The sequence below is a fragment of the Antennarius striatus genome, chromosome 17, assembly GCF_040054535.1.
Source record: "Antennarius striatus isolate MH-2024 chromosome 17, ASM4005453v1, whole genome shotgun sequence".
In the NCBI taxonomy this organism is placed as follows: Eukaryota; Metazoa; Chordata; class Actinopteri; order Lophiiformes; family Antennariidae; genus Antennarius; species Antennarius striatus.
Window position 1 is genome coordinate 10,287,343 of NC_090792.1, and position 26,956 is coordinate 10,314,298.

Sequence of the window (26,956 nt, forward strand, 5' to 3'; positions counted from 1 at the left end):
TCATGTTCATCATCAGTTCGAGATTTATTCACAAAGATTTTTATTTAAATAACAGCAGATCTGGATCAATTTTTAAAGTTTAGATATAACAGTTGTTCCTACATTCAGATCCAGTACAAAATCAATTTTAATGAGTCTGCATTCTCTCAGCTACATATTAGCGGCAATGTCATGTCTTCGTCCCCTTGTTACCTTACTGCAGGCAAACCCTGGCCCGCAGGCCATTTACAGCCCATTAGCTGTCTTAATCGGGCCACCAAACGTGTCTAAACTATGATTACTTTTCTGAAATAAATGTAGTAGTAAAATTGCATATGTATACTTTGCTGCCAGTCTTAAGACCAAAACCTTTTATATAATGGCTTCATCTGCATTAGTACAAATAAAAACTCCGTCCATCTGCTCCTCAGCTGACTCACCTGTCAAATTTTAGAACTCTGTGTGACCTAACAGTGAAAACGTTTGCCCACCCCTGTCTTACTGCGATTCAATAACACCCACATCCAAACTTTCATGAAACTCTATGATAACTGATAGATTTTTAAAAAACCAACAACAACAACAACAAATATTGATTATTTAGCTTATATGAAGAAAAGAAAATGAAATAAAAACAACAACCAAAGAGGAAGACAACACTGTACTCTTTGAGAACTTTATTTATAAAAGAACAAAACATAATTTACAAAATACAAATTCTAGACAACAAACAGTAATTTAAGTTACTGTGACCAAAGTCACTGGCCCTTCTCTGTAATGGACATTCACCCAGCTCCCACCGGAGCCATTTAAAGCCCCAGTCCAAACCTCCTCCTCATCATGTCAGAGGAAACGCAGCCTTCTCCTCACTTTCTCCTTGATCCCATTCCATCAGCAGCTCTGAGGACACCTCTGTAAACAGATGATCCCAGTCCCAGCTCACATCATCCTGCAGAACAAAAGAAGAGGGGGGGGGGGAGAAGAATTAGAGAGGTAGAAGGAGACATACAAAGAGAAGGAGAGCATGGGGATGAGATGGAGCAAAAAGCGGAGTCCAGCAAAGGAGGGCACGGGGTGTTAATGTACATATCATAAATCTTGATTACCTGGGAGAGACTGGCAACCTCCCGGGGTGTTTAAGAAACAGCTGGACAGGCCTTTGCTTGGAGCCCACGAGTTATATTTACTAAAAACCCACTCACCTCTTTCACCTCCTGCTCTGGCGCAAGAACCTTGGTGAGGAGCCTCAAGTCAATCTCTCCATCCTGAAGAGAGATCACAGTTAAGCTTCTTTAGTTTGCACAAAAGCAGGTGATGCAAATTAAATTAATAACCAGGAAGGGAAGAGAAGTGGGAAAACTGAAATGATCGAGAAATGAATGGTATTGACTTACTAAGGTCTGGAACGCAGAGTAATGCTTCAAGTCGTTGTCCAGATCTCTGTAGGTCATTACCCGGTTCACCTGGACGCTAACAGACAGACAGGAGATTTGATGAGGCATCTGGTAACTAACAGAACTATATTTCAATCAGATCAATCATAGCCATGTCAGTTAAATGCTTTCAAGCAACAAACAAACCAAGATGGAGAAGTTTGCACAAGTGTTTGAAGTTCGGGCACAGTGAAGACTTGAAACGAAGGCCAGAGAGAGCAGGAGATGGTTGCCAAGTGGTAAACGCTTCAAATTGAAACCCAGCTGCTTATCTGTGGGTTGATATTAAGTGGGGGGGCTCTCAAAGTGTCCGGGGCCTAGCAGTGCATGCCAGTCCTACTTACTGCACATTACACGCTACATTGCCCCCACAATGAGTTCAATGTGGATATTATCTCACACAGAGAGCAAGCCCCAGCCTAATAACCTCCACCGCTGTCATAGCCTTGCTACATATTCGACACGTGTCGACGTGTCTCTCCCTGCCCTGTAAATCAAAGGGCCCGGTAAGTCAGGACCCTGGTAACAGCGTTGCATAAATCACATCCAAATGTTATTTCTCCATTTCAGCCCAATAAAGCCAGACACTCCACAGGAGCATGAGTGGAGGACAGGAAACCATCAAAGTCACCAGGGCAGGCTACTGATCCGGTGTCCTGTGCACGAACAGAGGTTACCCATGGGTCTGTGTGTGTGTGTGTGTGTTACTATGGAGTGGATGAGTTGAGGGTGCTCACTACTGCACCTTGGTGGAGCTGCAACTTGCATGGTGAGATCTTCTTCCTGTACTTCATCAAGATCTGGAATCACTGGGATATCTAAAAATCATGAACACAACATTTTACAAAGCTGGTTTCACTTTAATGTGTCAAGATGAGAAAAAGAAATCTGTTACAAAAATGAATCTCATTTATAAATATTACAATTTATCCAGCGTGTGTGGCTGATAGATGTGCATGTTTTTCTGAATGCCTGTGCGGCACTTCCTCCCTCCCTTTTTTCCAGCTACACCCTCATAAGAGCTGTCCTGTCACAATAGCCATGCGGCCATGAATATTCAGGAGGCGAAGCAGCAGCTCTTCCTGCTGTGAGAGGGGCGCTAGCTGGGGGCTCCCCAGAAAGCACCCCCTGCTACCTTAGCATTTGGGCCCTGTCAGTGCTGCCCACCCCCAGGACCCATAGTGGCCGGTAGGCCGACCTCCATGTCCACTCTGCCACTCCGACTGGGGCGGCATCCAGCAATGTGCGAGAGTATTTGCTTGCAGGCCCATCTGTGTGGGGTCGGAAGTCACAGTGCGGCCTGGCAGGGGCTACAGAGCCAGGAGCCGGCAGCCCGCTGCTCAAACAGTGGGAACCCTCTTTAATTGGCAAAACGCAACAGGACAGAGCATGGCTCCGCTCCCAAGAAGGACAGGGCAAACTTTCACAGCATTTTTCTGATGGACGTTTGCTGGAGCAGGGAGATAAGAGGGCGTAGTGAGGCGATGGAGAAAGAATGGATGAAAATAAGCTTACCAGTTAATAATGAATAAAAATACATGACTGATATTCATTCAGAAACATTTGTACCTTATTCTGTGGTGACATTAATTATTAAAAGGTTACCGTATAGCTAAAATAAAATGCACAGCATAGTAATCAATAAGAAATAAATGTTTTGTAAAGAAAATAAGAAAAATAAAACAGATGAAGTTTCACAATGACAAAAGTACACATTTCTATTTCATACCAGCTTCTATCTGCTGTTACAAAAATACATGTTAACTTCAGGAGTGATGTGTCGTTCCTGAACGGTATTTTCTGGGGAGGCAGCAGACCATGCTACCTTATTAGCTCCATAGCTGAGAGCTGACAGAAAGATATGGAGAGAGCATGGAAGGAAGAGAGAGAGAGAGAGAGACAGAGAGAGAGAGAGAGAGAGAGAGAGAGAGAGAGAGACAGAGAGAGAGAGAGAGAGAGAGAGAGAGACACTGCATGAAGACGGTTGTCAGTAATCTCTAACCACAGTACTGTACCCTGAGGGGAAAGTCAATAGAGGAGCTAAATAGAGGTGAAGAGATGGAAGTCTGCAACTGATGTGAAAATATCTTGACATCTATGTCACCATTCCTCCAAAATAACTCCTGAAAATAAACTGGAGCTGAAGAAACATCGATCTTTAAAGGAACTAAATTTCAGCTCAACATAAACGTTGTGGACTTTTGAGATGCTTCTTAGATTTGGAACGCAAATTCAGAAGACAATTTTAAAATCCATCAACTTTAAGCAGATAACAAAAGTGCTCTGTTGATAACTTATTTCTGTCCCTTTTTTAATTAAATCAAATTAAAAATGCCATCCTCGTTTAGGTGCTGACAAGATTCATCTGCGTTTCTGATATCCAAATAAATGCAGGCGCGGGTATTTCATATTCATGAGGCCCCGGTGACACTTTGTCCTCTCATTTACAAAGCACAGCGTTCAGCAGAATCCGTCCCCCCTGGACCCCCAATCAAATTTAATGGTCTTAGTTCAATGACATCAAAAAGCCTTGCCGTCCAGCTCTTTGCAAACAGCTTCCTAGGTTGTCTCTGTCTACACACACACACACACACACACACACACACACACACACACACACACGCACGCGCACCCTTTTTCATTTCAGCCAGTAATACACTATTAACACACTCCTTGAGAGTTCAATGTGAAGCACAGAGGCATATGTTGTCTATATGCGAAAGCTATGATTATGTGAAAAAAGGAACAACATTTCTTAAATGAGTTTCAAATTCAGCCCATTACTGGAGGTCAAGAGGGGCGTGGAAGCAGCTGCAAACCAGCCAGTGTTTTCTCGGGACGCCAAGGGCAGCTCCGCCAGGAGGAGCTGGCTCCCTTCCCTCGGCTGGACGTGCATCAAGGTGGGTTTTGTCTCGCTGCGAGTGAGGCCACCCGTATCCTTATTACATGCTCACGTCCAGCTTCGTCGCAGAAACATGTAAATATCAAAAGGGGGATAATTTGCCGCTAGTGAAGACATGCGCCAGGCGGGTAAAGGCCAGCGAGCGACTGTGGGGAACTAGGCTCCTCTCTACACCACCGGGGCTCCAACAGTCTACACAGGGGTCCAGTCCAGAGACCGTCCATCCATTTGAACAGCTTATATGAGGACACTGAAGACACCACAAGCTAGAAGTGAGGCAGTTAAACATGAAACGGATGAGCGTTGCTGCGATACTGCAGCTATTTTAGGTGACCCGCAGGAGTTTGAGGGGGCAGCTGATCGGAAGATGGGAGCAGGGTACGGGGTGAAAGCTTGTAGCCAGTGGACATAAGGGATAAGGGGAGGGGACACAATCAAGATCGCAGGGGCTATCTCACTAACCCTCAGCGCTGTAATTTCCAATGCTCCCGCCTCCGGCGCAGTATTAAGAGGTCTCCCTCTCTGCAGTGTAATAATCTTTCCGATGGCGCTGCAAGAGAACCAAACCTCTGGACTGTTTGTCCAACCAGCTGTTGGAGCCAACCCATAATGGTGGGAGACAGACCGTATGAAGGCTTGTGTTAATGTAAATGCAATAAAGTCATACTGTATAGTATAATGAGAACTCTATAATAATACAGGATGATGTAGGTGAATTATCAACAATTCCATTTGGAAGTTTTGCATTTCACTGGTGTTTACAAAAAAAAAGAACATGTAAGTAAGACTATAGTAAAGCATAGCAAGTAAACATTCACATCATGTTTATTGGTCATTGAATATATTAAATGTATATACTGTAATTATTATAGTTCTCATCAGAAAAAATTAATTTGTTTAATTTTTGAATATAAAGTATTTGACTCAATTGGAAACATATAAATTTGATTCAATTTCTGTCATTCATTATACATTTTCAGCTTGGTTATATATTTATATGATTTTACTCGTAGTTCTTCTTACTATAATGTATTGCAAAAAATCTAAATATTAATCAGTTACCTAAAGCTGACTCAATATAAATAATTGTGATAAACAAGGCATTTATTTATTTGGTCAGAAATGGCATTAGCCAACGCTACCTGAGGTACTGATGCGTACCTAAACATTGTCACCCGAGCATTTTGCGCTGCTAACCTATCTTCACTGAGCCAATCTGACCCTATTTCCCCTGCTGTCTTGTGCTGCAAAATAGAACAATTATTTCAGGCAGGGTTTAGCAGAAATTTCCCCCTCAGTCCTGACATTGTTTGTAGTGTGCAGCGTTGGGCCCTCAGGTGCCTCGATTACGAGTAGATCTGTATTCAGCAGCCCCTGCTTGACAATGTGTGTGTGTCCGTGTGTGTGTGTGTGTGTGTGTGTGTGTGTGTGTTCGTGACTGTGTTGCTCTGTGTGGTAAAGGGAAGGCTTAAATCCTGCAAAACAAATCTCCATCAACTGGGGCTCTAACCTTATTTTATTAGCATAGTCTGTTGTCTCCGTGCTTATATGATGTCAGGCGATGGTCAAAGGCAAAGTTTTAAAACATAACTCCGCACTGGATTCAAGGAGAAATATGACGTGAGCATCAGTGGAAAGCGATGATCTGACCGCCTGCTTATCTGCTCCACTTCCAGAGGATGAATGTGCCAGGGAGGCACTGGAGGGCTCTTCTTTGCCTTTGAGGAGGGAGTGGGGGGGGAGGTAGCGAAGGTGCTCTTACCTCCTTCATCATCTGATCCCTGGGGTGTTTGTGGTCGCAGGCGGCGGCTGTAAAAACAGGAAGTGTGAGATTATGAATTATTTAATGCTTTCAAAATGCGGCCCAACAGTGAGGTCATCGTAGGGAGTGAGGGAGCTGGCTCCGGCGCTACCTTTCTTTGATGATGGGTCTTTTTTTGTCTTCTCTTTCTATGGTGGTAGTTGGGTTGATCTCTAACTCTGTTTAAGTTTACCTGGACTTTTTAACATTTGCGGTTGTGCTTGTCTGTGTGGCCGGCTTGGCCTCCTCAGACAGGACCACCTCCAGGATTGTTGTAAAGAAGTGCCTGAATAAGTTTTACTGAGACAAGACACAATGTCAGGGAAAGCCTCAGCCTCCCTGCATCGGGCTACAACCGAAAAGGAATGAAAACACAGATGGCTGTGTCCTCTGCCTTCCACTCCTTGTGATGTCTATTCAAGTCGCAGAGTGATGGAAGCAGGATGAGGGAAAACTTCAATAACAGGAAAACTTGGCTGCTAACAGCAATATAAGGGATGAAAACTCAGTCACAATGTTTTCCAATTATGTTAAGTGATCTTCTGGGAAGATAAGGATTAGCTGCTTCTAAGGACAATCTGAAGATATGGAGCAATTTAAACTTAACAGCAAAGGGGACAAACATTTAGACTGACCCATATTCCTCCAAACACCAAAGATATGACTAAAGAACTACAGTGAAATATTAATGGGTTATATGATTTAACTTACTCTTCCAGGTCATCAGCTGCAGGTCTTCTTGATCTGTATGGAAGAAGAAAAAAGGGTAAGCCAATCAAATAAAACACTTTGACGTGTTAACTTTCCTTCAAAACAAAAGTTGTCATCTGTCAGATGCATTGGCAAAGAAGTGATTTTTGCCTTCTTTTTTCTAGGTCTCATCTTCACTTCCTCTTGGATTAAGAAATTATTTCACAACTTTCTCTTCACAGCTCGGCTTAAACCCCGCTTTGTGACTGATTTGCTCTTTGAAGAAAGGGAACAATCACAACAGATATGAAACGACAACTGACATGACCCCTTTCTTACCCAGCTCTGATGTCTTCAATCATACAAATCATTATTTAGCAGTAGTTCAGTGTGTTCGATGGTCTGAGAAGTTAAAGGAAAATTCTTCATCACGTAAAATGGTTTAGCTAATTCTCCTTGTTGTGTAGTGCCCCCTGCTGGTTTTTAAAGCAACACAACCTGCATTGCAAAAATCTGTGACTAACGTTAATTACATTTTAATTACCCACACACAGATATCACAAGAACAAAAGTAATAAACTATGTGCATATCATAATACATGCCATGTCACACTAATACAGGGTTCAGGGACTCATGTACACTAACTAGAGATGCTAATCCCAGGTGAACAAAGGGAAGTACAGTCTCTTTATCTCTGTGCTCAGAGTGAGAAGGATCCTGTCATCTTCCACGGTTCACTTACCTTTTCCAATTTCACTTTTTACCTGAGATGCATTTGTTGAAAGATTTTTTCAGCCTTTCATATATATATATATACACATATACACTTTCATATATATGTATATATACTTATAATTAATTTCCCTGACGGAACCTCCTTACGGGATAAATAAAGTTATACTCTACTCTACATTTATATATATACATACTTTATATATATATATATATATATATATATATATATATATATATATACACAGTATATACACATACATATATAAAATGCTTTCCAGGAAAACCTGATTGCTTCTATTTGGCATCCAGTATCCCTGCTATTCTCTTATTAATAATTACAGTATTTTCCACACTATAAGGTGCACCTAAAAGCCTTTAATTTTCTCAAAAACCAATACTGCGCCTCATAATCCAGTGCGCCTTATATATGGAAAAGGTTTTGAAATATGCCATTCATTGAAAGTGTGCCTTAATCTTTCTTTTTTCAGTGAGACACCCACAATAAAATGAATTTTTGATGCAAAACACAGTCACATCACAGTTTAGCTCTAAATATTTACTAGTGTGATCATCCCTGCAGCCAGGCAGTGCTCAGAGGTGTGAAGGAGCCTACCTGCCTGCCCTTGGACTGTGTCCTGTCTGCGGAGCGGGGGTGGCGACACTTAAGACACATTACGGGCCCCTTGATTAAGACTCATGTAAGGCAGAGCGATAGACATGGTGAAACTGTCTGGAAAAAGTTGTTAGGGATAAAATATATTGTGACAACCTGGTTTCAAAGGTTCATCAATAAACTGACAGATCATTTAGTGTCAATTAGAAGTGATAGATCGACAAATCCTGGGATTTCTGCGCTGGGATTAGTGGGAGGAGGGTGGCGGTGATTGAGCATGAGGGGTGACATTGAAGGGAAAAGTCCTTGTCGGTTCCAGGGGGGACCATTACTTACTTTGTTTCAGAGAGGATCAATGTGTGCGCAAACCCCTTTTACACCTTTTGTATTTCAATCGCTTTGAGAACGGGAATCGAGCCGGGTTACGCAAAAACGCAGAGAAGCGATGCGCTGACCTTCTGCGGGGGAAGGAAAGCTCTGGGTCAACAGCACAACTGACTCAGCCTCATCACTTCAGTTCATCTCTTGTGTTGTCGCCTCATCAAGAAACAAGCAGGTGAAGAGAACAGTGTGATCAAACGTCCGATGCAGATTTGTTTGTCGTAGAAAAAAAAGCTTTGACCTAATAGCTTCCATATGTTCCAAATATTTTCTGATTTCTCCACGTGGTGCTCCCCGTGTAAAGAGCAGGCTGCAGTGGTAAAGGGTGATTAAGTGGCTTGAACCCCTATGATGAAGTGGCTAGCTGACTAACAGTGCCCTCCTGTGGCTGATGCATTAACCATGTCAATTACCACCTTGCTCACAGATGAAGACGAATGGAGAGTTGCCTGCTCAGACAGGCTCCCTCTAACCTTGTTGATTCACTGCCTGAGTCCAAAATATGCACAGATAAATAAGCTCATTCAACAGCGTGAGAGTCCATTAATAACACATAACCCGAGAACACAGCGTGCAGTCATCACCTTCACCCGAGGGAAGCGGAGGAAAAGTGTACATACTTGGCAGAGCCGGACCCGGAGCTCTCCTCTGCCCAGCCACCCTGCCGCCGGGCTGGTTTGGGAGGGGGGCCCTGGAGGACAGGAGGTGGTTATTAGAAGATAGCCTCCCCCGATGTCGACCAGCACACACAGAATAAACAGACGGCATTTTTCAGCATTCCTACCGTTGTTAAGCTTTAGTTTGTTTTCTGTTTTAGGTTTGGATGCTGCATCTACACCTACCAGACATGCTGATGAATATATTATATTACATAACACCTGGTAAAAAGAGCACGAGTTGTTTAAAGCCAGTAGATTACCTTCTAGTTTAAAACAGCAGAAAATTTCATCAACAAAAAATAGGAAAAAGGCTAATTTCACACACATATACCATATATATATATATATATATATATATATATATATATATATATATATTAAAGACAATGAAAATATAGTTTAGCTGTCATGCTAAAAGATTAATGACCATTTAAAACAAAGTTCACTTCATATTCTGTACAATAAACAATATTCCTGGTATTCACAGTGCAGACGCCTCTATATGCACTTCATTGTTTTGTTTGTTATAGTTTTCAATGCTGTCAATTTCCAGCACCAGAACATATGGAGCAGAGTGTGGGAACCGCCGGGGCCTGTAAGTCTAACCCTAAAATAGGTCTGCAGGAAAAAAAAAAAAAAAAGCCTCTCTCCGGTTCATTCTTTGATTCTGAAAATAGTAAACTGACTATGCATCTCGCTCATGACACTGGGACCCTGGGACCAGCACTTGAATGAATGAATTCCTTGGAGCCACTCAGGAGTGGGCACTAGACAAATGAATTGGGGGGAGGAAGGCACAACATTTCTCATTACTAAATTGGGTCTGCAGAGGACAAAGTGCTCGTGAAGAATTTCTATCGTTTATGATGAAAGAGGAAATAATCTTTCATGGCTGGTTCGTTCACCAAAGCCATTTATAAATCTGAATATCACCATTAAGCGGGGCAGAGGGAGGGGAGTCACTCCACTCCGTTGTATATTATCATTAATCCAGAGATCTGAGGCTGAACAAGCTCCCTCAACTTTGTGCAATTAGTAACTGTCTCTTTATTAAGGGCACAAGGGAGTAAAATAAAAGAAAAGAATCCTCTGATGCTTGAAGTTTGGTATATCTGGCAATTAACATTTTTCATGAGAGACAAGATAATAGGGTCAAGAGTCTGTGAGTATCGTTAACTGATCCTCTGACAGTTATTTCTCTCTGAAAAACAGAGAGAACCATGAGTGTCCTGAGAAACCAAACAAATCTGCACTTACAGTTCTTCATGACCAAATATGAACCTCAAAGTTGTAGTAAAATAGTTATGGCTGTTTGGGCAATCAACGTATCCCCTCTGCTTTCCAATTTAGGATTCTCTGATGGTCTCTTGAGCGAGGACGTCATGGTGACCAAACCCAATGAGCCCATAAAAGCAAATGAGTCTTTGTTTAAAAGGATTTCAGGAATGTGACCAATCAGTTGGATATTTTAGGCAGATGAGGTCAGGGTTGATAAAACAAACAAACCCACCCAGTTGAACAACACTTTGGAAAAATGTATTGCATGTGCACAGCAGGTCAGAGAGGGCGCGAGAATACTGCTTCATACATTGGGGAAGTTGGCCTAATTTGGGAAGATTAGCCTAAACTGAAAGCATCGCTGGAATTTAATGCTTTGGGAATGTTGGCTGGTTTAAAGTTTGCCAATTGAGGAGACAAGACTGATTCCATAAATGCCAAAGATACTGAAGTGGCATTATTTGTTATGGTGTATCTGTCTTATATTTTGACTTCTGTCATATATTTTTCCCTACATTTATTCTAAATTTAGCCATGCTTTATGAGGCAGAGATCACTGGGTGGACTTTACGACAACATTTCATCTGAGACGTAAAGTGATTCCCACTCAAAGGTTTTATTAAAATTGTTGGTCTACTTATAGGGATTTAGAGCTTCTATGATGCACCAGTAGCAATGCTTTTGAAGTACTGACTGTATAAGGTTTAAAACCTGCTGAAGTCGGGAAAACAAATCAACTTGAATGCGAGCACTCCTTTAAAGCTATGTACCATGTGTGCTGAAATTGTGTCTTTATGCGTGCTGTAACATGAGAGGGAGTGAATCTCTACAGGCCTGAGTATCACATAAACCCAGATGAACTGAACTAAACAAGTACTGATACTAGAAAGCAGTACCATACAGTATGGCACAAAATTAAAGTAGAGGAGTTCATGCAAGTCACAAATTTCTTCATGCTACCTACCTCCTCATCATCCTGTGATTTGTATACGAGACAAAACCAGAATGCATATCGATTAAGCTTATTATGAAGGGAAATTACAACATGCAACTGTCTATTATCTTGTGATAAATTACTTATCCTACTAAAGCGGAGATGGAGAACTTACATAACGAGAATCTTCAAATGATGATTGGTCGGCTGCAAGGCGTGCTCTGCGTCCAGACTTTGCAACCTGGGAAACGAGCATATTTCAAAATGGAAAATCAATTTTAATATCAAAAAACCGGACAGCTACCAAGGACTTTGTGGTTTGCTGAGCTTTAACTGTGCCATCTAATGAGCCAACCAAATGTTGTCTGGGTGGACTTCAAAATACAGCACATGAGGTTCAAGTTCTTCCACTTCAAGTTTGATGCTTAGCAAATTTTCACAACTTCCAGTTGGGTAAAGCCATATTCAAGAAATACTGCATGACATTCTTTTTTTGTGTGTGCAAATTGAATCTTTCATCCAAATCATCATATATCATCATCATATCTGGGCCAAAGCTCCTATCAGATGCTGATGCAAACAGGAAAAGTATCTGCCGTTACTTTATTAATCCCTCAGTGAGTAATTAATGTTTTTCACTTGAAATATTTCACACTCACACAGGCCAGAGCACAAACACTCACATAAACTGAATGTTACATCCAGGTTTTGGAACAATACACAGTGTGTCTTTTAAAATATTGTATTTTTCAGAGACACCTCTTCTTATCTGAGCAAAACACGATGCCAAATCACATCGAACACAGTTTAAAAGAATCTGTGGACCAGAAGAGCCTGTATGTAGTCCAGAGAGTTCACTGATGGAAAGTAAGTGCCAAATTATAGTGGCAAATACAACAAAAGGGACATCAGATTGTTGAACCACTGACATATATCAAGCAAGAATGGGACATTTCACTTTCAAAACTTCAACATTTCAAGCTCTATACTGAACTTTAATTTGACATTTATTATTTATATTTACTATCATGGATCATCAGATACTTCCCTGATAGTCATAGTTATAGTCAACTTCATTGTCAAATCTACCATATATGCACGACATGCAGCACCTTGACCGGTTGGGTGGGAAAAGAAATACAATATACTGGGGATAGAGACAGGTCAAGGAAAAGAGAGAGACAGAGAGTGGCAGATTGTGCTGTAGTTGCTGAAGTGAGGGCAGGATTTCTGATCTTCGATTAGAGCATAGTACTACTGCCTTGGTGTAGCAGATCATTACTGCAAGACCACACAGAATTGTCTTCACAACATCCTCAATGAGACATGCACTTGTTGTGATCCTGTCACCAGCCCCCAAAGACAGGAACATCTGCACCTCCTAAACCAAATATTGAAGTTGCCATTTTAATATTTATGTTCACTCAAAAAAACCTGGTGGCTTCTTTAATAGATTGATGATGAAAGCACACAGTAACTCCTTCTGTCCAATCTGCAGCATTTTCACCTTTTACTACTTTTTTAAATAGGTACCATGTCCCCACATTAAAATCAGAGTTAGCAAATATTTATGTAAGTATTAATGAAAGTCACTGGCAGACTAATCTAAGTACTACCTCAATAATACTTAATTGAAGATGAGATGTTCAGAGTACATTCATTAAACAGGGTACCCTAAAGTTTAACTTGAGACATGTCGGTGATATAAATATAAACTTTTTAGTAGCTGAACACACAGTTCAAACACAGGACAGTTGCCTGACTAGAATGTGACTGAAATATTTATATTGATAGTAATGTACACCAGACTGTACAGGTTTCACGTTTCACTTTGTATTATATAATTTCAGTAAAGCAGAGGAAACCCTAGAAAACCAGATATTCCATAAAACTTGAGCTTTTGCAGTCTAATATTTAAGCTAACACTGCTAACCACTTAGCTCACGTACGGGCACAAATAACATTATCTACGCAGTCAAGAGACAAACATTATGTCTGCCGCTGCTCAGAAGCAGTACATAAAATTTATTTTATCAAGGAAATATAAGTTGGGCAGTTATCTACATGTAAAACTAGTTGTTTCTTTTTACCTTAGCTTAATAGCTAAGTAGCTAACTAGCGTAAAAACTACGCTATCTGTTCTCGTAGGATGGCGAACGGATGACCCTATTCCGCCTCGGATTGGTTTATTCTGCCTGCACCTTCCAACTCCAGCCAATCAGCACCCCAGACACCCAAAACTACGGCCATTCCTTCGCCATCATAGCAATAGAAAAGTAAAGTTTGTTTCGCTTTAAGTGCTCAGCGACACTTGTGTAGCACAAAACTGATGCAATGTACCCCATAACTCGCTTCCTGTACCTCTGCCATTCAGATGGGTGACTCACATTTTTCGCTAGTCCAGAATCCCCGAGATTAAAGCTATTGTCCATCTCGCTGTCTCGCTACCCCAGGCCAGCGTCTTCCTGGATGTCAACAAGAGTCACATAGCAACACCAATCAGAGCGAACCAGAGCCTCAAGTCCCTCCCTATAAAGTGACGTCATTATGTAAAATTGAAACAAATAGCGACGAATAAATGTAAACCATTGATTGCAAATTAACCCCTATATTACCGTTGCTTTGCTTGCTTTTACTCAATATGTAAAGATTATGAATGTAACGATCATAGATGACGAGTAACGATTATAAATGACTTGAAATACAGGGTTAAATAATTGGATCATTTATTCATTCATTTTGAAAAATTTATGTATTCATTTGCATGTTCATTTATGCATTGACTCACTTACTTTTACTTACCTACTTACTTGCTTGCTTACTTACTTACTTACTCAGCATCCTTCTAGCAATATATTCACTATCTCTCCCCTGGACATGTCCAAACCATCTCAGTCTGGCCTCTCTGACTTTATCTCCAAAACCTCTAACATGTGCTGTCCCTCTGATGTACTCATTCCTGATCCTATCCTTCCTGGTCACTCCCAGAGAGAACCTCAGCATCTTCATCTCTGCTACCTCCAGCTCTGTCTCCTGTCTTTTCCTCAGTGACACTGTCTCTAGACCAAACAACATCGCTGGTCTCACCACAGTTTTGTACACCTTTCCTTTCATTCTAGCTGAAACTCTTTTATCACACATCACACCTGACACTTTCCTCCATCCGTTCCATCCTGCCTGTACACGCTTCTTCACCTCTTTTCCACACTCTCCATTGCTCTGGACTGTTGACCCTAAGTACTTAAAATCCTCCACCTTTTTGATCTCTTTTCCCTTCTCCTTCTGTCTTACTGTGGCTAACCTTCATTCCTCTCCTTTCCAGGACAAACCTCCACCTCTCTAGCTTCTCCTCCACCTGTTCCCTGCTCTCACTGCAGATCACAATGTCATCTGCAAACATCATAGTCCATGGAGACTTCCTGTCTAACCTCGTCTGTCAGCCTGTCCATCACCATAGCGAACAAGAAGGGGCTCAGAGCTGATCCCTGATGCAGTCCCACCTCCACCTTTAACTCCTCTGTCACACCTACAGCACACCTCACCACTGTCTTACAGTCCTCATACATGTCCTGCACCGCTCTAATATACTTCTATGCCACTCCAGACATCCTCATACAATACCTCAGTTCCTCTCTGGGCACCCTGTCATAAGCTTTCTCTAGATCTACAAAAACACAGTGAAGCTGTTTGGCCTTCTCTGTACTTTTCTATCAACATCCTCAAAGCAAATACTGCATCTGTAGTACTCTTTTTTGGCATGAAACCATACTGCTGCTCACAAATGCTCACTTCTGCCCTTAGTCTAGCTTTAACTACTCTTTCCCATAACTTCATTGTATGGCTCATCAGCTTTATTCCTCTGTAGTTGCCACAACTCTGCACATCTCCCTTGCTCTTAAAATGGGCACCAGCACACTTCTCCTCCATTCCTCAGGCATCTTCTCACTATCTAAGATCCTGTTGAACAATCCGGTCAGAAACTCTACTGCCACCTCTCCTAGACACTTCCAAACCTCTACAGGTAAATCATCAGGACCGACTGCCTTTCCACTCTTCATCCTCTTCAATGCCCTCCTCACTTCATCTTGACTGATCTTTACTATTTCCTGTTCCACAGCCGTCACCTCTTCTAGTCTTTGTTCTTTCTCATTTTCTATGTTCATCAACTCTTCAAAGTACTCTCCATCTTCCCATCACACTACTGGCACCTGTCAATAGACACAAGTCATCATAAGCCACTTGTTTGGCCTTTGCTACCTCTACATTTACCTTACACTGCATCTCCCTGTACTCCTGTCTACTCTCCTCAGTCTCCTCAGTCCAGATACAGTACTGTACTAATCAAACTAATACCTGGAGGTCCCCCTAGCGTTCGCTAGATGTCGCTATTGCACCTGCTTGATCCCACGAGGAGCAGCTGAACAGTAGCAGCATCGAACAGATCACAACTGCCTGTGCAGGCACAGCACAGCACAGTACTGGATCCCGTGAGTTCACTTCAAACCGCAATTCCGCGTTTGATTTTCCCTGTAAAACACTGTTTTGAATTGTGTTTAATATTGACCAAAGACCTATATGGCATTAATTTCTGATGGAAATGTTGTGAGCATACGGTGACACAAGATCTTTTTTCTTTCCTTCATCCCTACAAGAAATAGAAATAATAAATAAATTCCTGGCAAATCAGTGTTATTTTCCTCCTTTACTCGAGTACCGACCTTGCGAAATCACGTATTGCATAAAAGGGTTGTACACACGTGTTCTGAAGCTTCACTGGAAACAACAAAATTAAAAAAAAAAAAAAAGGTCTGAGAAATTTTTTTTTAGAATAGGACAGATGTCATTTTGAGAAGATAGGCTGTAACTTACAGCCCCTCCCTCGCAAACGTCACAGTTTGTGACTATAAAGTATGAGAGAGCGTGGAGACCGCTGGAGTGTGGTTGAGGCTGGACTGCAGGGTGATAAGACAGAGTAAGGCGCACTGGCTCCATACACAAGTGGATGGAAGGAGACCATTGCAATGGAGAAACTGAACCGCAGTGCAGATATCGGTGTCCTATAAACTCAGGAAGCAGAGGAGAGATGCTTGTATGAGACAAGGGGGGAATGAAGAGTAGGATAAAAAGTTTAAATGAAGAGTTGAGATTATTTTTCCAAAATGGCAAGGATTTGCTCCCATTCAAATGCGCATTTTACAAAGATGACATAGCACTTGAGAAAATGGGAATCCTCCAGGAACAGAACTCACTCACGACCTGAATGAAAAGAAAAGAGGGATTTTGTTCAAATTGGAATTTTGTTTTGTTTTGTTTTGTTTGACTTGACAAGTCTCGGTTGCGGGTGAGCGCGGAGTGAAATATGAATCTGGGCAAAGCGCTCGTGTTTTTCCTCATTTCAAATTGTGTGACAATGACTTTGTCGCTATCCACTTGCACCACTGTGGACATCGACCACATAAAGAAAAAGAGAGTAGAGGCGGTCCGGGGACAGATTCTCAGTAAACTCCGGCTGACCAGTCCGCCTCAAACAACAGGTCCAAGTCAAGTGCCGTTTCAGGTTCTGGCTCTTTATAACAGCACCAAGGAGCTCATTGAGGAACTAGGTAGAGACAGACAGCAGAGTTGCGGGCAAGATAACACGGAGACTGAGTACTATGCCAAAGAGATTTACAAGTTCAACATGATAAATGGCCCCCCAGAAAACAGTAAGTGTATTGTTTATGATCATGATTCTTAAAACTTTCTTTTGCAACTTATCAGTTTCATAAAATGTAATAATATATTTTATGACTATTAATGCTGTGGGTGATTAAAACTACATAGGGTGGAGCATTTATTTGTGATTGCTACGGTACTTTATATTGCCGGGGCGCAGACTGCCAACTTTTCCAGCGCAGAAGCAGATACTCAAATTTTACCCGAAATGCAAGGTTGCTCGTTTAAATCTATTTAAAATTATCACCTCTGAAGTTTACCTGTTTTCTTTTGCCTCAATAGAGTTATTATAGGTGACCTAGCGATCCCTAAACAGGTCCATACGTTTTTCAGCTGCCGCTAACTTACTTGAGCCTGTGCAGGTTTTACGCACAGATGCGCTTGTGAGCAGTGGAGCGGCGCGCAAAGGAGAGGGCAAAGTAAACAGTCTAATTGGAATGAGTACCATTCCTCATACATACCTCACACCAAAGCCATGGGAACTCCAGCCTAAGTCTGACACATTCTTAAGCGAGGAAAATTCTCAGGCAGTTAAGTCGAGTATTTATTGCCAACTCCAATACCTCATTTCCATTTCTGGCCGTGAGTTCCTCAATATTTTTTATCCACTGTTAGGACTCTTACTTCTATTTTCCTGCTGTTTCTTTATAGTAGTGGGGAGCGGAGTAGCTCTGTGTTATGTTATGATCTAATTCCCTTGTTCATCCATATTGGTATTTCCTGTATAAACTATGGTCCATTGATTGTTCCAGAAATCAGAAACAGAAGCTCACTGAGCAGCAGATTCCCCAAAGAAACTCAGATTTTAAGTGGAAGAGTTGGATTTTTGCCTATTCATGGGTCAGAGGCCAGTTTAGTCAGTGGCGTTACCGTTTTGAAACCAACAGGTGTTTATGCAGTGCCGTGACACTAAGCAGAACCTCTGCTGCTTCCAGCATTAGCCCTGAATCAAATCCATTTCATGGGTCCCACAAAGTGCCTCTGACACTCAAAATACACAGCACAGGGTTTATCCACTGGTCAGAGGTAGCTAGAGCTCCCAAAACAAACAGAGGTCCAAGGAGTGGGATCAGTGATGGCTAGGTGCCCAGGAGACATCATGCTGGTTTCATGCTGTAGACCTTACTGTAGGTGGTAATACAAGGCATGAGCGTGACTTACTACTGGCAACACTCTCTGCACTAAACAGCTTACCCAAGGAGGATATTAATAAAATTAAGAGAAGGTGCCAACATACGTTAATTTTCACTTTTCTCAGCCTTTCCATTATGTAATTTTAAAAAGAGCAGGGCATGTTGCAGTATGTGGGAACATTATGTCTGTCACCTTGATAATTTTGCTGTGTAGTTAATTTTCATTCCTGTTGGATATAATGAGTTTTACATTCATCAGTTTCTCGAGGGTGGGAGTGTTTAACTGTTTTTTTATGCCCAGTGAAAAAGTTAAACAGGCAGCTCACTGAGGATACTTTATGAGACATTACTACAAATGCAAGTCAAGGCATTCGCCACTTATGAAGCCCAGCTGAGACTGGGCCACAATGGAGCTACAACAGAATTGGCTCATTTTATCACCACCAGCTAAAAACTGTTAAAGAAACAAAACAGTGACACAACCAAACAGTGGGGTGACATTTGGCACAATAACATTTTAAGAAACCACTGACGTCACCACTGGGATACACCAGGTAGCACGCAGCTTCAATGAGATGTCAAGCCAGTCACTGACTCAGTGCTGGGTTAGTAATAAATATGGACTGGGTCTAAGGACAGCAGAGCATTTGATACATGGATAGTAGAAGGATGATGTCATCTGAACAAACAAAGACCGAGGTCTCTGGCCTGCTCCCAAACAAACAGCCCCCCCCCCCCGCCAACTCCCACTCCTTTACCATTTTTGATTCCTCATTCTTAATCAGGGGGACAAAGAGTTGTTTTTCTTTGGAGTAGAGCAGGACTACATCATCTCCTCTGCTTCAGTGACCCTACACAGTCACTGTTTGCCACAGCAGGAAGGGGGAAATTATTCTTGTGTGATAAGCAGGGAGCATCGCTGAAGAGATGCAGTATTAGACTAATATCTGGGTTAAAAGTAGAAATCCAACTATAGTAATGTAATGCTAACAATACTAATTTCTTTCTAGTTATTTAACTAGAGCACTGACTGCTACGTTTTCAAAGAAAACTTCTGTTGTCCTTTATGAGAGTTGGACACCTCAGCAGCTGGCCGGCACCTGCTGCCTTGTTCTTCCTGTTTCCTTTGTTTACCTCCACAAAGCTCTGGAGAGACTGACATCACAGTCAAACCTCTAAGTGAAAGGAAGCGGAGGGGTGATTCCTGAGAAGTTTTATCAGTGTGTTTGTCTGTCATGACAGCAGAGGATCTCAGACACAGAAGGGTGAGGATGCCCGGGGGGGGGGGGGGGGGGATTGAGCATGGGAGATGATTTACAACACAGCTATTCTTCTCTCTGGCATGCGTGTTTAACTTTACCTGTATCTAATAGTGCTAATATCTAACAGGAAGTTAGTGTTTTATATCTGGCTAAAGGTGCACTTTAACGAACATGTAAAAAAACATTTTTCTAGTCGTAGTCTCATCTGAGAACAGTGTGTAATTCCACTATTGTGTATAATCACAAAAGTAACTTGAATTTCTTTTCTTTAGTGATGTTTACAAAAATATAATCTCTAGACATATCAAACAATTAATAACTCAAAAGCTCTTATTTCTGCGTGTTTTTACGAGTAGAAATAAGGCCACAAAGAAGGTTATTGACATGTGCTTCTTTAAACAGGTCACCGGTCAAACTTGTCAGCATTCTTGTCAGGCTGCTGCATATGTTTACTGACCAATTTTCTGACTCACACCAAATTGAAGTCAGAAAATTTGTGAATGTATTTCATTTTAATTATTTGAGCAATCCTCTTCACTTACCAACATGGAAAAAATTACCTTGCAGACCCTTGGCAAAAATAAGGCATAATGTGAAATCCACCTAAAACCATTGCTATGGGAAAAATGAGGTCATCCAAAAGGAAACCAAAGACTTGATTAGAATTTCAAATCTCCCCTCGTAGTGGGGCTTTCCACCTTCTGTGGGGGATGTAGAGTGGGGGAGACAGAGCAGTGAGTAAGGAGGGGGAGAGGCTACTGAGGTTTCTTCCATATAGATTGTGTGGAAACACTGGAGAGATATCTGGCTGCGGATGAATGTTGAAAAGGTCGCCTATAAATAGGGAAAGTTGAAAATAAAACTTTGTGGAAATATCAGATAATGACTGGGAGTACAGTGAAATAGGATTATGGGTCAAATGAAGTACAGATACTTTGACACGTGCAAGTTCCTTTTTTGCAAGACACAGAAACAACTGAGGATCCTACAGTTTATATTTAAGCTAAAATAGTTTGAGATGCAAATCCGGTAAAGGTGCAGCACCCCTTTCTAAGAACAACAGACCTGAGGCTCGTTGATAAGGGGTAATAAATTAGCCATGGCTTGGCTGTAAATGACTGTTTCCACTTGGCCCATAAAGAATGTTTGCTATGTGCTTGTTTTGCTCAACGCTGCATGTGGCTGACCTGTTACATTAATAAACCGCTCAATGGTTTTACGGTATTAAAAAGGGGGAAATGTTTGAGTACAACAGGAAGCTTTTCACATAAAATCACAACACAGCCAAGTATTTCGCTGATTCTGCTTACAGTCAGTGCACCTGTACACATGTATACACAAATCCACACCATGTGTACGGAAAATAAGTGTTTGGATTTAGTGTCAATGCTTGCACGATGGAGTCAGTTTCTCAGGTATTGTTCTAGTACGGCACATCAGCCCATGTGTTCCTCTCTGTTCCACGGAATACTTGGCTGCAGTCTGAGCCCTTAGAACACCTGTTGGGCTCCCAGAGCTGGAAGGGCGGTGGAGCACGCTACTATCCCACTGCAGCCTGCTCTACTGCCACACATGGGACATTTGGTTTTCATTTCATGACTTCAACTTGTTGCGATTGCGGATTGCACATGGTTCAAGGTAATGGTCCACATCTCTGGAATGGACTAGATGTAATGAAATATTATAGGTTTGGGTTTGTTTTGATCTTTAAAAACCTGTGGAGGGAAATCCTCTGTGAAAAGCTTTGCAATAATCACAAGGTAAACGCGGTCTGCGCATCACGAGGACATTGGGGCACTAGATGGATGCTGAGCTAAGAAGAAAAATGAGACTGTTCCAATCTGATACTTTCTCTACAAACAAGATATTTAAAACAACTCACTGTTTAGTAATCATTTCCACTTTACCTGCAGATGACCTCCCCTATTGCCCTAAGGGTATCACCTCCAAGGTATTCCGCTTCAACGTTTCCGTCATGGAGAAGAACGCCACCAACTTGTTCCGAGCTGAGTTCCGTGCCCTGCGAATCCCCAACCACAACGCCAAGAGAAACGAGCAGAGGATTGAGCTCTACCAGGTGTGTGAACCGACCATTTTGTTAGTGAAGCGCAGGGGGTCGTGTGCTCCATTTCTCTCAAACGCCTTGTGTAGGTTAGCGAGAAAGATGAAAACATTTATATTAGGGTGTCCAACTCCCTCTCTCTTTTCATGCACTGATATTTATTCCATGTGCTTACTGTCAAATGGTTTCTACATTAGCACAAATTTAAGCGCTTGCACAGGCGACTTTAAGAAACCCTAGATTACCATTCAGCAGTTTCTTCTTTCATAGCTGTCAGTCTCAAAGCAGTTGTCCATCCTTGTTAGATCAAGTAAGGTGTTGTGCTTTCAACGGGAGGATTTATAGATCTCCTTCTGCATTTATCTGTTTATGAGCATTTCTTGCAACATGTATTAAAGCATACATCTGCTAGCTGTCTCAGTCTGTGGAGTGGTAAGGGTAGATTTTTTTTTTTTTGGTTCCTTATTAATCTCCCATGAGAGAGCAGGAGTAATGATCAGGTTCCAACATTTCCTGTCAGGGAGACAAGCGTCTCCGGACTGCATACCGCCTCTGAGGCAAGGCTCTGGCCATTGCTGAATACAGGCTGTCAGAGTCTTAGATTGTTTCCAGGGTTCTTGGAGGAGATAGAGACAGGGTCACCCACTGGGGGAGTAAATGGAGCTTCTTGCTCACCCCCACATTTCATGCTGGAGCTGATTGGCAGATGGCTGACGCTGGCAGTTCTGCAGCCCTTCGTTCCCACAGGAAGACAGATTAGATCCTGACAATGTTCAGGAACCTGGTTATCCATAGTGCTGCTGTGGGGCCAAGTACTCAATCCTGCCACCCAAACACACATTTCTCATCACAGATAAACACCTGATGAAGATAAGGATGTCTGAGCTATACAGTTGCATTTCCCTCCATCCTCAGTTTTGTGTATTTGTGGTCTCAACCTGATAACACAGTCAGGCCATGAATGCCAGTGGACATACCTGCAACCCCGCTGACACTGCAAACAGGGCACCTGGCTAAAGTCAGTATTTTAATTGCTGATACGAAGGACAGCCAGGTTCTCATTGGCAAAAGGGTAACACACAGGCACTAACTTGCAAAATGGGGATATCAACACAGGGAGTCACTTTTTCCATGAGGAGTAGACTTTTGGCCTAAGGCATCCTGAAGAGTCTGGCTCAGACAGACAGCTTTGGTTCTGTGTGCATGTGTGTGAAAGAAAGGGAGTTTATGCAGCTGGGTCATATTTTCATCTTTCCTCCCAGATTCTCCAGAAAGACGACCCCAAAGCCAAACAGCGGTACATTGGGGGCAAGAACGTCCTGACCAAGGGAACGCCTGAGTGGGTCTCCTTTGACGTTACAGAGACAGTCAGGGAGTGGCTGATGTATCGACGTGAGTGGAACTCCTCAAGTTTGTCTTGTATCAAACCTCATTACAAACAAGCGTTAGTTCGTTTGAAAGTAAAGATTAGTGGCCACTGCGATAAATATCAGCTTTTTACATTGCTCTTCTCTTGCCTCCCCTTCAGAGACAAATCTTGGCCTGGAGATCAGTGTGCATTGTCCCTGCCACACTTTCAGGCCCAATGGTGACATCATCAAGAATGCCAATGAAGTGCTGGAGGCCAAGTTCAAAGGTGAGATAATGTTTAATACCTCAGTGATGTAACAGAGTTTGGATGTGTATGGACAAGGGTTGCTGCTAGCTTGTTATTTTTGTGTTTAACAGGGTGTTGAAAACAAAGTTGGTTTCAAATTGGCATTCAATCAGAGATATTTTTTAAACCAACATTAGGTAAATTTGAAGCGTTTGTAGTTAGGGTTAGGGTTGGGTTAGGGTTAGCTGATCAGACAAAGAAAGGCAAGTCAAGATTCCTTGCAATCAAATTCAGTGGGATCTTCTCCAGTTTACGGCCACATGATAAGAAGTTGCAAGAATAGTTTGACATTTTTGGGAAATATTTTTTATTTATGGAGGTTGTTTCTGCACATTGTCTCTACAGTCACGAGAGAATGGACCTCATCTGACAAGTTGTAAAACCAACAGATTTGACATTTTTTCAAACAGGTCCTTCAAATATTGTAGATATTGATTTCCAAGAATAATGATTTCTTATTTTATCGCTTTTGTTAATGCTGGAAAACAATAACTCCAGTGTCTTCAAGCATTTTTCTCTGATTGAATCACATTCTAACAGCAAATCTCTCCTTCTTCCTTTCTTTCTTGCAAGTCCCCTGCATCTTTTATGTTATCCTTTCTCTATGACCTGCAGACTCTGCAGCTTGCATTTATGATAGAGCCCCATATATATCAGAACCCTGTTTAACCTGTCACTTATCCCAGACAGGCATCTCTTGTTTGCTGAAATCTCTTTAATTCTAGTGCTAGACTTGTTCAGGGTGTATCCTGTCTCTTCCCCAAGGTTAGTTGGGATCGGCTCCAGCCTCCCAGTGACCTTGCAGAGATGAACAGAATAGGTGGTTACAGAATACAGACGGGGGATAGATGGAGAATGAAAGCTTTTGAAATAGTGCTAGTTTTATGATGTTTACATTAGTGTGTTCATCCAAATTGTCATGCGAGATATTTATCATTGGTTCCAGCTTTGGCTGGTTTCAGATGTTTCCAAAATGTCATGACTATTATTAGGTTAGTATTTATTTTTGTACATTTTTGGTCGAGGTTGGCATTGGCATTCTTCTATTAATGACAAATATGCCCCCCAAAAAATGCTTCATACATAGTCTGTATGAGATGTTTCATATCTGTGGAGTGGACTCTGTACCTATAGCAGAGACTCTGTCCAAGTATCTTAACCTTGCACAAGAAATTCAATAGAGCTTTTCTTTCATAGCATTTGCTGCCAAATGAAAGACACCTGAGGCATTTCTCCAAGTCACTCACTGTGTATGGTATGTTCTAGCACAATGTTTCCGAGGATGTGGTTATCGTACAACAACACTTGGAGTCCAGTCATTAACATATTCCTCTGCACCAGTACCCATTGAGATCTTTTTCGTAAGATAATGGGTTTCCTCTCAAAGAGGAAGAGAGACACAGAGCATGGGAATTGATCTGGTATCTCACTTAGCACTCGGCTGCTTGGTCCTGGGAATACTCTCGACTGGCTTGGCCACAAGGAATGTGCTGCCACGGCGCTCAAGCGCTTGGCCCCAAATTAAGGAGAGGCGTACATATCCACCACCAGCATCTCTCCGGAGATATCCACTGCTTTAACTATCAGGGATAGATTGGATGAGCAGACATAGTTCCAGAGAGGAGAAGGGAGGAAAGAAGGAAGTTAGTTCCTGTTGAATGTCACACTAGCCGTCTTTTTCTTCATGAGCAGTTTTTCTTCACATCTTCTACAGTAACTGCCTTCATCTTGCAGGTGTGGAACCGGACTATGACGACCTGAGCCGTGTGAAAAAACAAAAGGAGCAGCTCTACCCCCACCTCATCCTCATGATGCTACCCCCCCACAGGCTGGAAGCCCAGTCCTCCTCCCGCAGGCGCAAGCGGGCACTTGACACCAATTACTGCTTTAAGTAAGACACATTTCCTCGTCCTGGAAAATGCAATGCACTGGCCAGTTTTGTAGATTTAAACACCTAGCTAATGTTTTGGCCATTAATAGGCAGTCTATGCAAGCTGGGGCGCAGGTTTATTGTCAAGCAGTAAGCCAGCCTACATGAAATGTTAATCATCTAGACGAGTACGACAGAGGTATTATTTGATACAAGTCTGGATCCATCCCAGTGTCCCAGCCAACTCTACCGCCTCTCACACGCCATTCCTTCAGCTCTGGATTTCCTCTATCAGGCTGACAGGCAGCTTCAAAGACACCTGGACTGCCTCCAAAATGGAAAATAAGGGCACAGCTCAGAGCGGGACTCCCAAACTTCTCCGTCATCTCTAGTTGTGAGGCCATAAGGAGGAAAATGTGTACCTTTAAAAGAGTGTAACCTGCTCTGTCATCTCTTGTCTGCAGCAATTATGAGGAGAACTGCTGTGTGCGACCACTATATATTAATTTCCGCCAGGATTTGGGCTGGAGGTGGATCCATCAGCCTGAGGGGTATTATGCTAACTTCTGCTCTGGACCTTGTCCTTACCTACGTAGCGCAGACACCACACACAGCTCGGTGAGACAAAATTCTACATGTCGTAAATCTGATTGAGAAAAAAAACGGCTTCTGATCTCTATCTCCCTCTGCTATTCCCTCTATAGCTACTGAGCCTGTACAACACCTTGAACCCCGAAGCGTCCGCATCACCCTGCTGTGTTCCTCAGGACTTGGAGCCCCTCACCATCCTCTACTACGTGGGTCGCTCACCTAAAGTTGAGCAGCTCTCCAACATGGTAGTCAAGTCCTGCAAATGCAGCTAGGCGTTAGGGCCCAGTGAGAGACATGGGATGTGACTGCTCCCATCACTACTCAGAAGCAGGTAGACAGGGTTTGGGGGTGGGGGAACAGGCGCGATACAGTTTGCCTCCTTAGTCCCTCAAGCTGCTGCTCAGCCACACCTGAGCTATCTCTCTGAAAGAAAGATGCAGTCCACCACTCTCTAAAATGATTGGCGGCATTTAACCAGAAGCCTTGTCAAACACCACTTCATGCTCTCAAACCCACCAGACCTCTTCAGCCATCACCTTGTTTGTCATGTTCCTTTTTTGGTTTTCCAGTATTTTGAAGAGCCTGTACCTCAGTTTTACGTAGCATTGGCATTCAAAACCCGATAAAAGATGAGCAGAACAACAAATGTCTTACAATGACTACTGCATTCTTTTAGATATACAATAATTACAGAAATCAAAAGAGGACATTTCTACAAATTCGGAATGAACTCAACAGGATAGGATTACATGAAATACCCTAACGTTTTGTTGGAGGTGAACACTTACCAGATCTTCAAGCATCCGAGCTGGAAACTGAGGCTGTGCATGGCACAGCTCCCGACACTGTTTCTTTAGGGTTGATTGCTGTTGAATAAAATGACCTTAAAAAAAGAGAACATGCTGGAAACCACCTTTTATTTCAAACTAGTATTTCCATTATGTTTACCTCTGTAATACAACAGGATGGTGATTCCAGGGATAGCTTTTTTGTTTTAAAGTGAAGCCTTTCTGTTGTATGAGACGATGTATGTCACTAAGTGAACACTTAACTAGAACACAAACTGTAAATGTTTTTCTTATTACTCTTTGAAACACCTTTTTTAATTAAAGAATGGACAGTTGGATGGAGTTGTTCTGTTTATTTTTTTCTGAGGTGTTACTTTTGCATAAAGTGTTTTAGAACACCTACTTTTAAAAAGTAATTAGGGTACTGTACATTTAGATGACCACAGAGAAACGATCAGTCCAATGAGTGAAA

General features: G+C 42.2%; 2 protein-coding genes across 2 annotated transcripts; one reads left to right on the plus strand and one right to left on the minus strand.

Annotated features, from left to right (window-relative positions):
- Positions 1–641: 641 nt before the first annotated feature.
- LOC137610868 (Intraflagellar transport protein 43 homolog) lies at positions 642–13,895 on the minus strand. The gene is made up of 9 exons (XM_068338749.1): positions 13,794–13,895; positions 11,582–11,647; positions 9,156–9,226; positions 6,827–6,859; positions 6,077–6,123; positions 2,158–2,230; positions 1,374–1,449; positions 1,182–1,244; positions 642–928 (listed from the first exon to the last, which is right to left on the minus strand). The coding sequence occupies exons 1-9, from the start codon at positions 13,836–13,838 to the stop codon at positions 818–820; spliced, it is 585 nt and encodes a 194-aa protein (XP_068194850.1). The 5' UTR covers positions 13,839–13,895; the 3' UTR covers positions 642–817.
- A 2,456-nt stretch (positions 13,896–16,351) lies between these two features.
- On the plus strand, positions 16,352–26,822 carry tgfb3 (transforming growth factor, beta 3). The gene is made up of 7 exons (XM_068338022.1): positions 16,352–17,111; positions 21,430–21,593; positions 22,841–22,970; positions 23,107–23,214; positions 24,970–25,126; positions 25,570–25,723; positions 25,810–26,822. The coding sequence occupies exons 1-7, from the start codon at positions 16,766–16,768 to the stop codon at positions 25,966–25,968; spliced, it is 1,218 nt and encodes a 405-aa protein (XP_068194123.1). The 5' UTR covers positions 16,352–16,765; the 3' UTR covers positions 25,969–26,822.
- Positions 26,823–26,956: the final 134 nt, after the last annotated feature.